Genomic DNA, 14,631 nt, shown 5'->3' with positions numbered 1-14,631 from the left:
GTCTCAAGCTGGCTGGGAGGTCCACAGGCAACGGTTATATTCTAGTTCTAAATAAAGTATTTCAGGGACACAAAGTAAGACAAGCAAGTCAAAGCTGAGGACCAGTCCTTTGCAATGGGTGGGTGGGTGTGTTGGGGGTTGGGAATAAGTACGTGCAAATCACTGGCAGCAAAGAACATAAGAATTATAGGTTCAGATCTCTATGTCCTGTAGCACGGTTTTGTGACCTAAAATCAAGGTTATATTTTGGAACCAGGTTAGCAGCCAAATAATTAATAACGAAGGACTATTTCTCAGGTCCCTTCTAGCTGAAGCAAAACATTCCAAAACAAGATTATTGCTAGAAAAAGAAAATGTTATTTTGTCAGGATCCAACCTGCAGTTTGAGACAAGCATGTTTCCCAGGGAGGCGGTTGGCCCACGTCAACTGGTGGAGAATGAGAGGGAGCTTCCCCGGCCAGGTACCTCAAATCTTTAAGGCCCAAAAGGGACAAACACAGCTACAGGAAAATCTTAGCCAGAATTGCCTTCTCCCACTGTCTCCTGAGGAGGGGGCAATTTTGTGGCAAACACACAGCATGTCTGTTATGCTGCCAAGTGCAAAAGAATACCTGCAGAGCTAAGCGTATACGTGCAAGGAACAGAAATACACCCAGTCCTAAGGAAGAATGGGAGATTACAAATTGCTGATTATGGGGCACCTGGGTGGCTCAGTGGGTTAAGCCTCTGCCTTTGGCTCAGGTCATGATCTCAGGGTCCTGGGATCAAGTCCTGCATCAGGCTCTCTGCTTGGCAGGGAACCTGCTTCTCCCTCTTTCTCTGCCTGCCTCTCTGCCTACTTGTGATCTCTTTCTGTCAAATAAATAAATAAAATCTTTAAAAAAAAAAATTGCTGATTATATAAATACAGAGAATTCAGTAGTGACAAGTATCCCCTTTGCGAAATTTATGCAAAATAAATCACAGAATACTTAAGAAAATGTTGATCTCTTCAGTGGGACAGAAATGGAGGCACCTTGAGAATGTTTATCCACAGAGGGAAAAAAAAGGTAATGCTAAAATCTTCTAAGAGTTTGTGGATACTTAAAAACAACAACAACAAAAACCCTCTTCGCAAAATATGTAAAATACGGCTGTATTTTTATATTAATTTTTTTTTAAAGATTTTATTTATTTGACAGATCACAAGTAAGCAGAGAGGCAGGCAGAGAGAGGGAAGCAGGCTCCCCACTGAACAGAGAGCCCGAAGCGGGGCTCGATCCCAGGATGCTGAGATCATGACCTGAGCCGAAGGCAGAGGCTTAACCCACTGAGCCACCCAGGCACCCCTGTATTAATAATTTCATTACAGCTTGAAACAAATATAAAATTTGGAGTTAATTTCACCTACTACCATTTTACCAAAACCTATCTGAGTCTATTCTTTTCTATGTACAGGGATCTAGAAAACATGCTTCCTATTGTTCTTGCCTCTAGGAACCTTCTGGGCTGAGCCCAGGGCATGCCTGGAGACAGGACACACAGCTCAGAAAGCTCATCAACACAGCACAGAAAGCCTCCAGGACCTACTGGTTTGAGATTTACAAAATTTCCATTCAGTCTCCAATAAGCACCACCCTGTATCAGGTCAAGTGTACTCTGGATTTTCCTCTTAATCTTTAAAAGAAACTTAAAACACGTGTTTGGTTGCTTGGTCGTTTGTTCAGTTCTCCTCATCTCGCATACTGTGTAAGTGCTGTTTCAAGGGGCCATATATGAACGTACAGTGAATTGTAGGATCATGAATGAGTTGAGCTAGAGCAGAGCTTAGTATGGATAGATCCCAAGGGTCAAATGTAAGGGGTTAGCTTCATTCCTCTGAAGTCCCATCCTGTGTTGAAATTTGCTTTTTCTACCTCTTGGAGCATCTTCTACAGCTGAAATATATGCTTGATGGGTGACGAAACAAAAATGGAACACTGACATAATGGTATCTATAAAATGAGTGTTGCATCCCTGGATTAGTATTAAATGTAAGCCACCCCTCAGAGGTACGTGACTGCATTTAGTCTCAGTTCACTGTCTTTACTCTGCGGTCCTCAAGGAAAACTGGAATAGAGAGGGCCTGTTTATATCCTGCACCAGTGAGTCTAAGCTTGGAGTTCCTTCCTTTGCCAATTTATGGTGAGCTGTGTGAAGAGTAAAGCGATAGGAAGGAAAAAGTCTCAGGCGGGCCACTCACAAAACATGAAAAATCTCTGAATTCCTCAAAACACTTAATCCTAATAGCATGTCAGATTTATGAAACCAGCGTAGGAGAATTCTTGAAATAGAGATGACATTTAGAATGCTCCCCACTAAAATTCCAGGCGAACATATGGGCCATCCTAATTAGTAAATGAGTCTAACACATGGTCACAAAACAAGTTGTTTATTTATTGTTTAAAAAATGTTAGATGACATTACAAGCTACTAACATCTAAGAGGACCTAACTACATTTACATTTTTAAAAATATGGCATCTATCTTGTAGCAACACTAGTTGACCCAACCTGCAGAAACCTATAAAAGTTAAGACGAATTCGGTTGATCCGGAGGTGAAGTTCTGAAAGTGCTTCCGAAGGAAACTTATTGCAGAGGGAGAATCGCAGGTGGTTCCATCAGAGACACGTGCATGTACCTGAAATGAGACCCAAAGGACTTCAGTTTTGTAAAATCTCAGGCCACGGAACTTTCCAGGAGTTTCAGTAGAAAGGGAGAAAGCTTTCTGACTGTATGTACTCCAGGCTGACAAATTATAAATCTAGACCTCTCTACACTGATTTTCCTGATTTAACATGCAAGACTAGCACAAGATTTCTGATTTGTTCTATTTTTGTTCTGACATGACTATAACCTATTAAAGCTTTAAATTAGTAAGCCTAGAGAAGAAAATTTCAGAAACTTACTTTGAAGCCTTATACTTCTCCCTAATTGCTTGCTGAGGTCGATGAGGTATATCAAGGCATGCTTTGTGCAGCTCACTCAGGCAAGGCACAATTTCATTTAATGAATAGCCTGTAAATGCAGCGAGGGTTTCTGGCTAATCAAGACAAAAGAAAAAAACTGTGTCATATAACTTTATATCAGAAAGCTGAAGATTAAAACTGTGAGATTAAAAAAAAACCTGTGAAATAAAGGAAATTTAATTACTTAGGAAGTATCCACAGTCATCTCAAAAGAAACTGTAATCGTCTGTCAGTGACTTTAGAAGTGAAATATTAGGAAGAAGAGCCAGAGTTCTTCATTTGCTCATATTATGTAATTTGTTTTAAGATTTTATTTATTTATTTATTTATTTATTTGTCAGAGAGAGAGAACGAGCACCCACAAGCAGGCAGAACGGCAGGAAGAGGCAGAGAGAGAAGCAGGCTCCCCGCTGAGCAAGAAGCCCGAGGCGGGACTCGATCCCAGGACTCCAGGATCATGACCCGAGCCACCTAGGCATCCCTCATATTGTGTATTTATAATGCTCAGTTTGGGGCCAGGTTATTTATACTGATTCTCTCATGGGCAGGATTTCTACTGGTCCCTAAAGAGCCTCTATTTACACCTTATATATGAAAGATTCTTAGTGAATGCAGAATAGTAAATAAGTATTTAGCACAAAAGTGAGCCTTCAGAACCAAATCGAGGGGCCCATTTCCAGTCTTGCGTCTTCTTGGACCAAGAGGCAGCACTACCTGCCCTGTTTCCCCGAAAACTTGATGCAACCTTCTGACCATCCTATTGGATCCAGGTTGTTTAACACACAGAGGACAAAAGTCAACAATGTTTGGTTGAAGTGCTCAATGCTTGTACTGCAAAGGCATTCTCGTGTGAGGTGGGCATTGAGGTTTCCAGGCCTGCTTCTTCTGAATAAGCATGCCACACCATCTCCTTGACTTCCTGCAATCTCTACTCAAGGCCATTGAGTCAAAGCCATAAATGCTGACCTGCAAGGCTCCATGGCATGTTGCCATCTGTTGACAAGACAATCGGTTCCTTATCAAACTAACTTTCCCTCTTAAAAGGCCAGTCCATTCTGAGCCCTGAGAGTTACTGAATAGAATCCTAGATAGGCCTTAAATTTCATCTAGAAAGTAGTTAGAATCTTACCCAGAAGTGCCTGTTCACGGTATAGTTTGCCAGGCAATAAGCTGCTGCTGCTATCAATGAAGGAAGATATTTCAAGAATGGGTCAGCTTCAAGTAGACTCAGTTCTGCTACATACTAAGCACAAGAGAGAAAATCCCAGGGGAATTAGAAATTTGACTAAGGTTACAGGTCAACCTAAAAACATCAAGGGAAAAAACTATCTTATCTTTGTTCATCTTGTATCCAGTGACAAGCAGACAGAAACAGATGCTCAAAATTATTCACTGGGTTAATAATTGCTATGCCTGTCCATAACCGCAATAACAATTATGCTGTAGTAAATGTCAGTATACAAGGATTTGGCCCACCTGCACAGTATTAGGTTACTTTTCTTATCTTATATTAGTAATACTGATGCATGCTAGTCACGTAAAGGAGCATTGTTCTGGCCACTGGAGTGGGACTAGAGTCTTTGGCCAATGGCAAAACTATGACCGTGCTGAAGCTATTAATTATAATACCAGCAAATGCATGTGGTTCAGAGGCTAGAGTACCTGTGAGATTAGAAGAAACACACCAGGAAATGTCTACATACATCTTTATTACTCTTTGAGTAGCATAAACATACCAAATATACTAGATCACAGTGGCTGGTCACCAAGTGTTCTGAACCAGTACTTCAGTGCCTTCCACTAAAGTCCTATCCTATAATCCCAGATAACCAAATAAGGCTTTACTACTTAATATGTTAGAAGACTGGTTCCAAATCAAACTGCATTTACTTTTTTCTCATTCTGTAAACTAAGAAGAGGAGTTGCCTGCACGTGGTCTATATTTGACAAGGGAACAATTTCCAAACTTAAATTTCTTTTAAGAGTTGGGTGATCATACAACCTTTGTCTGTCAAACAGCATCAACAATATTGTCTTGTAACCAGAAATCATGATCCTAGAGTTAGCTCTTTTCCATTGCTAAAAAGCTCCTCTGGATCGAAGACAAAGCATTGAAAAGGAAGGAAGAACTGAAGGATGATCAGAAAAGGCTACTTTATATCTCCCTGGCTCCCAAGTTCCCGGAAGTCACGTGGCTTACCTTGGCCAGATTCTCCGTTCTGACGCACACTCCTTGTCTCCTTAAGTACTGAAGGAGAAACTGGTTGGTGGTTGGCACTGTGAGATCAAAAGCCAGGACTTTGAGGAGCAAGTGTTCCATTCTTAGCAGTTGGCGTTTGGTATAAGTATCATCAGTTATGTAGACAAATTCGTCTACTTCAGGTGGATATATTTCTTCATATTTCCTACGAAGGGTAAAGAGTTTTTGAAAGTAAAGCTTGGAACCTATAGGGTTCCTTCCTATGTTATCATAACCAGCCTTTTGCATGGCCCTTGCAGACTTGTTTACTTCATACCCACATATCCACTTAAATATCATTAAATGGTACTGGATTGAAAATATTAGAGATCTCATACCTAGTGATGCCAGAACAAGAACATGAGTATTACAAGGCTCTGTTGTACTTACTGCTACCAGGAGTAACAGAAACAATTTCCAACTGAGAATTTTGGGGTTTGACCTCTGATATGCTAAAAGATTCTGAATGACAGACACACAGATAAACTCATCTTAATTCTATGAGCCCCACTCATCTTGTGGAAAACAATGTTATATTAAACACTATCACAGAACAACAACTCCTTAGATCTTAGATCTTAAGAAAGATCATGTTCAAAAGAAATAAATAATAAAAATAAAAAGATGTTCAGAAATCTCTACTGAATAAGCAAATCATGCTATGGATCCAAGAGTAAGATAATGATACAATTTCATTGTTATCAACTTTTTTGCTCTTGCTTTTGTTTCTGTTATCTGTAGTTGGCAAGTTTCTAGACATTAATGACTAGAATGTCTGAGACTAGAAGAATCATAGAAACTGCCATCCACCAACAGGTCACTGAATTTAAGGCCTAAGCCAGCTCTTTTTTGCACAAAATGATAGTTTGCTCACTGTAACCAAATAAATTGTGTTCTTACCAGTCATTTGCTAGATCACAAAGTTGGCTTTTGTATAACCAAAATCTTTTATATAACTAAAATATTTTTTGTATTAGAATGTAGCCAAAAGACCGCGCTGCAAAATAGTTAAATTGGGTCTTGAATTAGAGCTGATGGCTGCCTCTGTCATGATACTGAACTTGTTGCTATAAATGTTAAACATCTGAATTGAAGAGTGAACATGTGTTAAGATTCAGTTTCTCAATAAATGCTGCAAAAATGATTATATTTTATCAAGGGAGGCATGAATAAGCTTTAATTATCAAGCACTGCTCGATAATGGGAGCACTGCTCCCATTTATTTCTTCAATAAATGGAAAGAAAATCAAGTGTTTTGACAGGTTGCAGTTTGACATTATTTAAGCTGAAAGAACACTTACGAAGCCAGAAGAATGGCTGCTGTTCCTACAAGCTGCAATTTCCCTCTCAGAACAGACATGCATGAAAGAAACCTGTCCAGGAAGTTGACAGCCAGGTAGAGAGTCTCTGCTCGAAGCTTATACTCTTCACCGACCTCAACGAGCCAGTCCACCAAAATCATTCGCATGCTTTCTGTGATGTCTGGTTGCTTCCTCATGTAGTGTGCTTTGGGCCTGTGTCTTATCTGTTTGGGAAAAGAGTTCTGATGCTTAAATACTTGCTATGTCAGAAAGATCACTCCATGGTACAGTTGCTATTTGAAAAAGGATCTTGTGAGCAAAGGTTAGGAAGAAACTGATCAAGAACCAAGTACATCTTTACTATGTGGAAGAAAGTATGAAATTCTGGTTCTGTAATACAATTAGGTAACAAATAAATAACTTAAAGCAGGGGATAGCAATATGGGTTATTCCTAAGAGTGAAATACCTAATGTATAAAGCCTTGAGTCATGGAGAAATAGTGCAAGTAAATGCTACTTGCCTCACAACTATTATTATTATTATTATTTAAAATATTTTATTTATTTATTTGACAAAGAGAGAGATAGCAAGAGAGAGACAGAGCACATAAGCAGGGGGAGTGGCAGAGGGAGGAGCAGGCTTCCCGCCAAGCAGGGAGCCTGACCCAGGGCTCGATCCCAGAACCCTGGGATCATGACCTGAGCTGGAGGCAGCTGCTTAACAACTGAGCCACCCAGGCACCCCAGGGTTTTTTTTTTTTTTTTTTTTAAAGATTTATTTATTTATTTGGGAGAGAGAATCCCCAGCAGACTACCCACTGAGTAAGGATTGAGCAAGATTGAGCAGGGCTCGATCCCAGGACCCTGAGATTTTAAAGTAAGGTGAAATCAAGAGTTGGATGCCCAACCAACTGAGCCACCCAGGTGCCCCATAACTATTACCTTTCATAGACAGTCCTATGTTTAGATGTCATAAGAATGCTATTCATTAGTGGTTTTGGCCAAGAGTTTATAACTTTCTTATTATTAAGTGTTTTGAATGCTGGAAGTTGAAACAGAATTTGGGAAAACTCACTTCAGCTTCTCTAAGATACTGATGAATTTCTTCAGCATATTCAGTCACGTTTATCACATCTGTACCAAAATCTGAAGCATCTTCAGACTGGGAATGGAGATATGAGTCTACCACCATTGGAGAAACTGCGGGGGTTCAACATGACCAGGTAAGACATCCAATTTAAAAATTCATTCCATCCACTAGCCCTCCACAGGCAGTTGTGAAAGTAAGTCTGTACTTCATGGATTTCTCCTGCTAGTTACATGCTACTGAATACAGCAGGCAATTATGGATATAGGGTCCTGTCGGCCCGAGGTGAATCAGATTACCTGTGTTAAAATCCAGCAGGAAGTGAAGGTCTGACTTGAGTGCGCTGGTGTCCACCTCATACATATTCTCAAATGCCATCCCATCTTTCCCTGTGCCGCCGTCTCTGTCCCCCTGCTCAGGCTCATCCATGTAGATATCAAATACTTGCTTGGCTGGCACCTGGACTGTGCAGTCAGAGAGCACGTTCTTTCCAGCTGGAGGGAAGACATTTTCTGATCCAGAGAAACACCTGATTGTTGTGATCCCCTAGAAGAGGGTTAAGTTTTCTGTTAGAGGCCATCCCAAAGACCATATAGGTGATATAAGCCTGTGTGACTCAAACCAGCAGGCTGGGAAGAAGAGAACAGTCTTAAATGGAAACATCTAGATCTGCAACTTAAATTCAGAAAATGAAGCTTCTGAAGTATGACTTCTTCCTTATCTTTGTCTACATGTGACATTTGGGAAAAGAGCTACCTCTAATTTGTCATCTTCCTTGCATATTTATCGAAGGGGACTCAAGATTATAGAAAAAAGAGAAACCATAGCTTTCCTCCAAAATGAAATAGGTAAGGGGGAAGGAGATTGTTAATTGGCTTTCATACCTCTAACCTTACAGGACTTTATAAGGACCCAGCAAAGCTCTTGACACACAGTCACTGAGTTCCTGTAGTCTTCTTCCTTAAACAGCTTTTAGTAAGCGCCTTTATAAAGTTCCCATTTTATACCCAGATATTTAGAAACATGATCAGTTTAGAAACTCGTACTACTAACTCTTACGATGCCTCAGAATCTCTTGCATGACATAATGTAATTAACTTGGGGAAACCTACCTCTCCATCGCTTCTCCCTTCTATTTATTCCTATAGCATTAGCAGTGGGAACGACTATGTACACCTCCTCCGGGAATAAGCACATTAAGGTGAGTCATTGTGGACAGTCTGAAGGTCAGCTGAACCAGAACAGGTGGGCAAGGTTTAGGAATCTGAGTTATATTTATGCAAATGTTAGGTCTGGCTACTATATTCATATTTGACTGTTAATAATTAATCTTGTTGTTTACTTTTGAAGCTACTTTCAAGTTAGTATGTGTTTTCCCTTCTATCTAGCCAGTTAAATATTTGGTTTCTAATAAGAAAAAAAAATTTAAGATTTTATTTATTTATTTGAGAGAAAGTGAGAGTGACAGCATAAGTGGGGAGGGGGTAGAGAATCAGGCTCCCTGATGAGAGGGAGCCCAACTCGGAGCTCAGTCCCAGGACCCTGGAATCATGACCTGGGCCAAAGGCAAATGCTTAACTGACTGAACCATCCAGGCACCCTAAGAAAGAATTCTTTATGATTAATACTAAAAAAAACAAAAACAAAAACAAAACAAACAAAAAACTAGGGAATATATAAAGGACCAAAATCACAAGTTACTAGAACCATGACTCCAAGTCACTACCAAGTTTGGCTTCTGCTCCAGCGACATATCTACCAGGGTTGAGATATACATGCATTCCTGAGCATCTATTATGTACCATACATTGTTCTAGGTGCTCAGAATTTAGACAGGAATTAAACATTCAAGAAGGGCTGCCTTCATGCAGTTCACATTCTAGCATGGGGTACGGGGGAAGATAAATAAGATAAGACATGTTACGTCAGATAGTGTGTTCAGTGCTTTAGAGGAGAATAATACAGGGAAAAGAGAGTCCTTGACATTTTAAATAGTATGGCCAGGAAGGGTCCTAATGAAGAGGATAGATGTAAGCAAGGGTACAAAATGAGGTAAGGGAGTAAGTCACACAAATAGAGGTAAGAGCATTCTGAGCAGAGGGAACAGCATGGGTAAATACCCTGACATTCAAGTGTGTCTTAAAGACCAAGCAAGGAGCAGAGAGGACAGAATGAGAAAGAAAGGGGTATAGGTCACAAAGTCAGAAAAACGAGAGAAGCCAGATCAGGAAGGCCTTACCGTAGACTATTTAAGACTGTCTACAGCTCAGAGGTGGGAAGCCACTGGAGCAGCCATGAAGGAGGAGTGGTATGATCTGATTTATGTCTTAATAAGATTGCCCTGGCTGTATATATGTTTAGAGAGCAAGTAAGGTGACCATTATTAAACCTGCAAATTCTTGATGAGACACAATAGGGATCTGAACCAGTGTAGTAGTAATAAAGTCTGAGAAGTAGAGATTCTAGACATTTTAAAAAGTAGAGCCAATAGTATTTTCTCAACAAATTAGATGTGGGTTGGGAGAAAAAGAGTCAAAGACGACAAAGGTTTCTGGGCTGAATAATAGGATGAATATTCCATTTACTGAGATGAGGAAGCCTTTGGCAATAGCTGTTTGGGTCTAGGGTTAGTGTTTGATTTTGCACAAATTTGAGATGTCTATTGATCCCCTGGATCCTACTGATCCCCTTGGATCCAAGGGGAGATGTTAAGTAGGCTGCCGAATATGGGCATCTGTAATATAGCTAAGAGGTCCAGACCAGAGATTAAAGTATGAGTCATCAACAGATAGATGGTATTTAATGCTAAGAGGCTTGAGAGATTGCTAAGGGAGTGAGTGCTGATTCAGAGCAAATACCAAGTCCTAGAGCACTCTTTTAGATATTGAGGAGGAACAGCCAATGAGGTAGGTGGAAAACCAGGAGAAAGTAGTGTGCTCTAGGCTGACTGAAGAAATTGTTTCAAGGAATAAGGAATAATCAACTGTGTCAAATGCTGCTAGATCCATCAAGTGAGGAAAGAAGAATTAGAGACAGAGAGTATTCATTCAGCAAATACTTGCATGCTACCCTGGCCAGACACTGTTCTAAGCACTGAGAATACAGCAGTGAACTTGACATCCCAGTCTTGGTCCTGACAGAGCTTATAGTTGAGCAGGATAAATATACTCTGAAATTATTGCTATAAAATGGACAGTTACTGCAAAGAGCTTTGTAGTTAAAAGGGTTTTAAGATGGAAAAAAAATACAATAAATTTGCATGCTTAGGAGTTTCACTTACTAGACAAGACTGAGGAGAGAAAGGAGAGTTGCCAGAAACGACATCCTTGAAGAGGCAAGAAGGCATAAGGTATCCTGCACATGGGGGTGGGGGGATTCACCTTGCATATGAGCAGGGACATATTAAGTCTTGTAACAGGATGGGCGTGGCAGAGTATATGACACAAGGGAACATGTGGAAATTCTGTTCTCGTTGCTTCTATATTTTTAGGAAAATAGGCTAACAAAGTCATGAGCTGAGAGAAAGGATGGAGGTAGAGGTTTGGGAGGATTAAAAAGAAATCTAGAAAACAGATTTCCAAGGAGGTTGTAGAGGAATAGAGCAGGGAAATGTAGAAGTAGTATGAGGCAACACAAAAGGTTAACTAATCATTACGAATTTAAAGAGAGCCTGGACAGCATGGGCAGAACTGACGATTCGTAAGAACCAGGTTTTAGTCTTTCAGTTTAAAAAAGTAAATACTGCTAAGCATATTGTTTGTTAAAACTACTTTTTTTTCCCAAAGCTTTGAACAGATCACTTTGGTTATTTCTCTCCAACTAATCAGATGCCACCAAGAGGCATGGATGGTCAGTGAATGAAGGGCTTCTAATCTGGCCTCTACCATGCTTTTTTTTTTTTTTTTTAAACATTTCCTAAACCTCTGAAATTTTCTCACCTGCTAAATTGGAAGAATTCCTGGCCTACATACTTCACTATACTATTGCCAGCATCATTCCACTACAATGGGAATTAAAAGCTTAAGCCATAGTTAAAAGAGGCTTGTCTAATAACGGACTCAGGGAAGCTTTTTTCTATCCCAAAATTCATTCTTAAGGATCCAGACCCCTCGTTTGCATTCTTAAGTGTCTGATTTTGTTTCCAATCTGTTAAGGGAGGTACCTATGATATGTTAAGCATAAGCAACTAATATCTAATGTCCCATGATCAATTTGCCCAGCTGCCTTTGTTCAGTCCTGGGGAGATGTCTACTTTCAAAGCACACTTTTGGAAGTAATTTAGTTTAGCTTTTTCCAATCTGGATTCTAACATCACCTCCAATGAACATAGCAAAGATTATTCAAGATTGCCTCAGGCACAGTCTAGATCAGTCTGAACACCACTCTGATCTAGAGGAACCCCAGTTTCATAGCTTATTTTGGTACATTAATTCTTCCTCTTTGCCCAGCACTTAAATAGCTTTACCTATACTTAATTTAAACAGTTCCTAGGGCGCCTGGGTGGCTCAGTGGGTTAAGCCGCTGCCTTCAGCTCAGGTCATGATCTCAGGGTCCTGGGATCGAGTATCGCATTGGGCTCTCTGCTCAGCAGGGAGCCTGCTTCCTCCTCTCTATCTGCCTACTTGTGATCTCTCTCTGTCAAATAAATAAATAAAATCTTTAAAAAAAATAAAAAATAAACAGTTCCTAGACCCAATTTCCTTGCTATTGGAATAAATAATATAAATAATTATTCACTATTTCTAGTGGGAAAACGGACCAAAGTGATCTTTAACAAAACCAGTGTCCCTAGAGTCCAGATTTCAAGGCTGGAATACTCGAAGATATTTGCGGGTAAAACTCCCAAGAGAAACCCATCTCCCACCATGGCATGATAGCCCTCAACGACCAGCTTCCACAGTAGTTCTCAGTCATTACCTGGCCGCAGGGCCTCCTGTACTGTCCATTCTCAGTTAGCACCCCTAGGACTGTTCTTTGGGGGGGATCCTGGCCGAGCTGGGCTCTGGTTATCATCTGACAGGCATCAGGACCTCGAGACACTGGAGCTAGGGCTACTCCGCTCTTGGAGCTGCTGCGATGCATACCCTCAGTCTCCACACAATGCAACTAATCAGGGAAGGAGAAACAGACAAGCCAATGGTTAGTCAACCTCTTCCACCATGGGCTCCAAGCATGCAGTGAATGTCTAGGAGAGAGAGCAGAAGACATATGACCGCTGCAATTATTAAGGCTGCAAGGAAGGGCATGAGCCTTGGTGCAAGCAATCAAAGCCCCTTTGAATCAAAATAGTGATTTGAATCTCTCCGGGCTTTTTTCCAAGACCTGGTTGAGGCTGGAGGGAGAGATTAATCCTCACAAAGCTCCAAGCAAGGTTACTAAACCCCACGTTAACTGGGGAGTCTAAAACTGCAAGCCCGAGTCTTTTCTGACTGCGATGCTTGTCTCATCCCTCCTACTCCCACCGCTCTCCCCACCTCCCTGCAAACCAAAGATCCAGGATACATCACTGCGGGAAAGTAAGTCCCCTTCCCAAATGACAAGCGAGGTTCTCCTCCGCGGCCCTCCTTCCACCAGATACAAGGCCCCAAAACCTGCTTGGAACCCACAGCAGGCCTCGCTCTTCTCAGCCTTATATCTTTATATAAGTCTCGAACAATTAGCAAGTACACACGGGGATTGGGAATGAGGGGCCGCCGGAGGGGGCGGGGCGGGGGCGGGGCGGGGCGGGAGGGGACCGAGGTGTTAATAGATTCCAGCGGGGGCGCCGGGCTCCTAGCCGCGGTGGCCACGGCGCTCAGCGCTAATTACTTTCAACCCCCCCGCGTCTGTTGAATCAGCCAATCAGCGGCGCTCCCGGGCCTCGCGGGGGCCGCTTCCATGCCAACCGCAGCGGGCGTGCGCGCCCGGGAGCCACATCGCCATGACGACCTCCTCACCTGACACGCTCCGGGCTGACGCGCCGCGATCCCTGGGGGTTCAGGGCCGGGCGGGGCCAACGGGCGGCGGCCCCCGGATCCCCACGGATCCCCGGGCGTGCCGGGGCAGGCGGTCGCCCTCAGCACACGAGCCCCTTCAGGCCGGCGCCCCCGGCCTGGGAGGGAAGAAGGCGGCCCACCCCGCGGTGGCCGGGGTTTTGGAAGGGACTGTTTCCGCAAACCCGTTTCCCCAACAGCCGCTAACTCCTCCCGCTAACGTCTTTTCCCCGGCCCGCTCCTGAGAACCTTGGCTCGGGAGAGCTACGCGGGGCCCTCGGGGCTGCGCAGGCCGTGGCGTCTTGACCGCGCCCGCCCGAGGGCGCGGCTCGCTCCGGGTCCCCGGCTCACACACCTACACTTCCTCCCAGAGAGAGGCAGAGTTGCAGCGAGTGGGTTGGCCCAGGGTTTGAGCTGGGGCCTCCTAGTCCATGGTGGCGGCTTGCCTTCAGTCATTTTGGATCCGTGTGCACCGGAGGCCGCACCTGGCCGGCCCGGTTCCAGTGCATGTGGCCCGGCCGGGCGGGAGCGTTTAGGGGCTTTAGGGTCGCACGTGGTGCTCGTGGTGCTCGCAATTCCCACAAGAGGTATTCCCGGATGGGTTCCAGCAGGCACGGAGTGAATCGGGTCTAGGAACAGCGAGATCGTGTCCCAGGAAGAGGAAGGAACACAGGCGGCAGCACTGGGGCCTGGGACGTTGCGGGAACTCGGAAGTGGGGGTTGGGCAGGTGGCCTGGCCACGTGGGAAGGGAACTCTGGAACTGGAGGCCCAAGGCGAAGTACGGAGAAAGCAGGGGCCATACCTAAGGGGCGAGGTGGGAATAAGGGGAAGGGGCCCTCAACAGAGGAAGGGAGGAAAGGGTCAATGAAACCAGGGAGCTCTGGCACCCTACAGAAGTAACTGGCAAAACAGGTAAAGTCTTTATTATTTTACAAATGTGCGTGTACATGCAAACACATTGCATATATAGTGTTACTCCTTTCGTTTAGTTTTTTAATTTTTTTTGAACACGCATCCCTAAATTTCTAAAGCAGACACCCTCCC

General features: G+C 43.0%; 1 protein-coding gene across 5 annotated transcripts; it reads right to left on the bottom strand.

Annotated features, from left to right (window-relative positions):
* Window positions 1-2,394: 2,394 nt before the first annotated feature.
* Window positions 2,395-14,260, bottom strand: CCNA1 (cyclin A1). 5 transcript variants are annotated; one of them, XM_059377456.1, is made up of 9 exons: window positions 13,942-14,260; window positions 12,532-12,720; window positions 7,914-8,160; window positions 7,603-7,727; window positions 6,528-6,751; window positions 5,188-5,392; window positions 4,117-4,230; window positions 2,928-3,061; window positions 2,395-2,659 (listed from the first exon to the last, which is right to left on the bottom strand). In XM_059377456.1, exons 2-9 carry the CDS (start codon window positions 12,694-12,696, stop codon window positions 2,608-2,610), a joined length of 1,266 nt encoding a protein of 421 aa, XP_059233439.1. In that variant the 5' UTR covers window positions 12,697-12,720; window positions 13,942-14,260; the 3' UTR covers window positions 2,395-2,607. The 5 variants fall into 5 exon arrangements, with proteins under 5 accessions (XP_059233439.1, XP_059233440.1, XP_059233442.1 ...); XM_059377457.1 differs by lacking the exon at window positions 13,942-14,260 and adding an exon at window positions 13,836-13,923; XM_059377459.1 differs by lacking the exon at window positions 13,942-14,260 and adding an exon at window positions 13,551-13,795.
* Between the last annotated feature and the right edge of the window lie 371 nt (window positions 14,261-14,631).

Source organism: Mustela nigripes, chromosome 15, assembly GCF_022355385.1.
Source record: "Mustela nigripes isolate SB6536 chromosome 15, MUSNIG.SB6536, whole genome shotgun sequence".
NCBI lineage: Eukaryota > Metazoa > Chordata > Mammalia > Carnivora > Mustelidae > Mustela > Mustela nigripes.
Note: the sequence above shows the minus strand (reverse complement) of the source record. Positions and strands in the feature narration are given on the sequence as shown.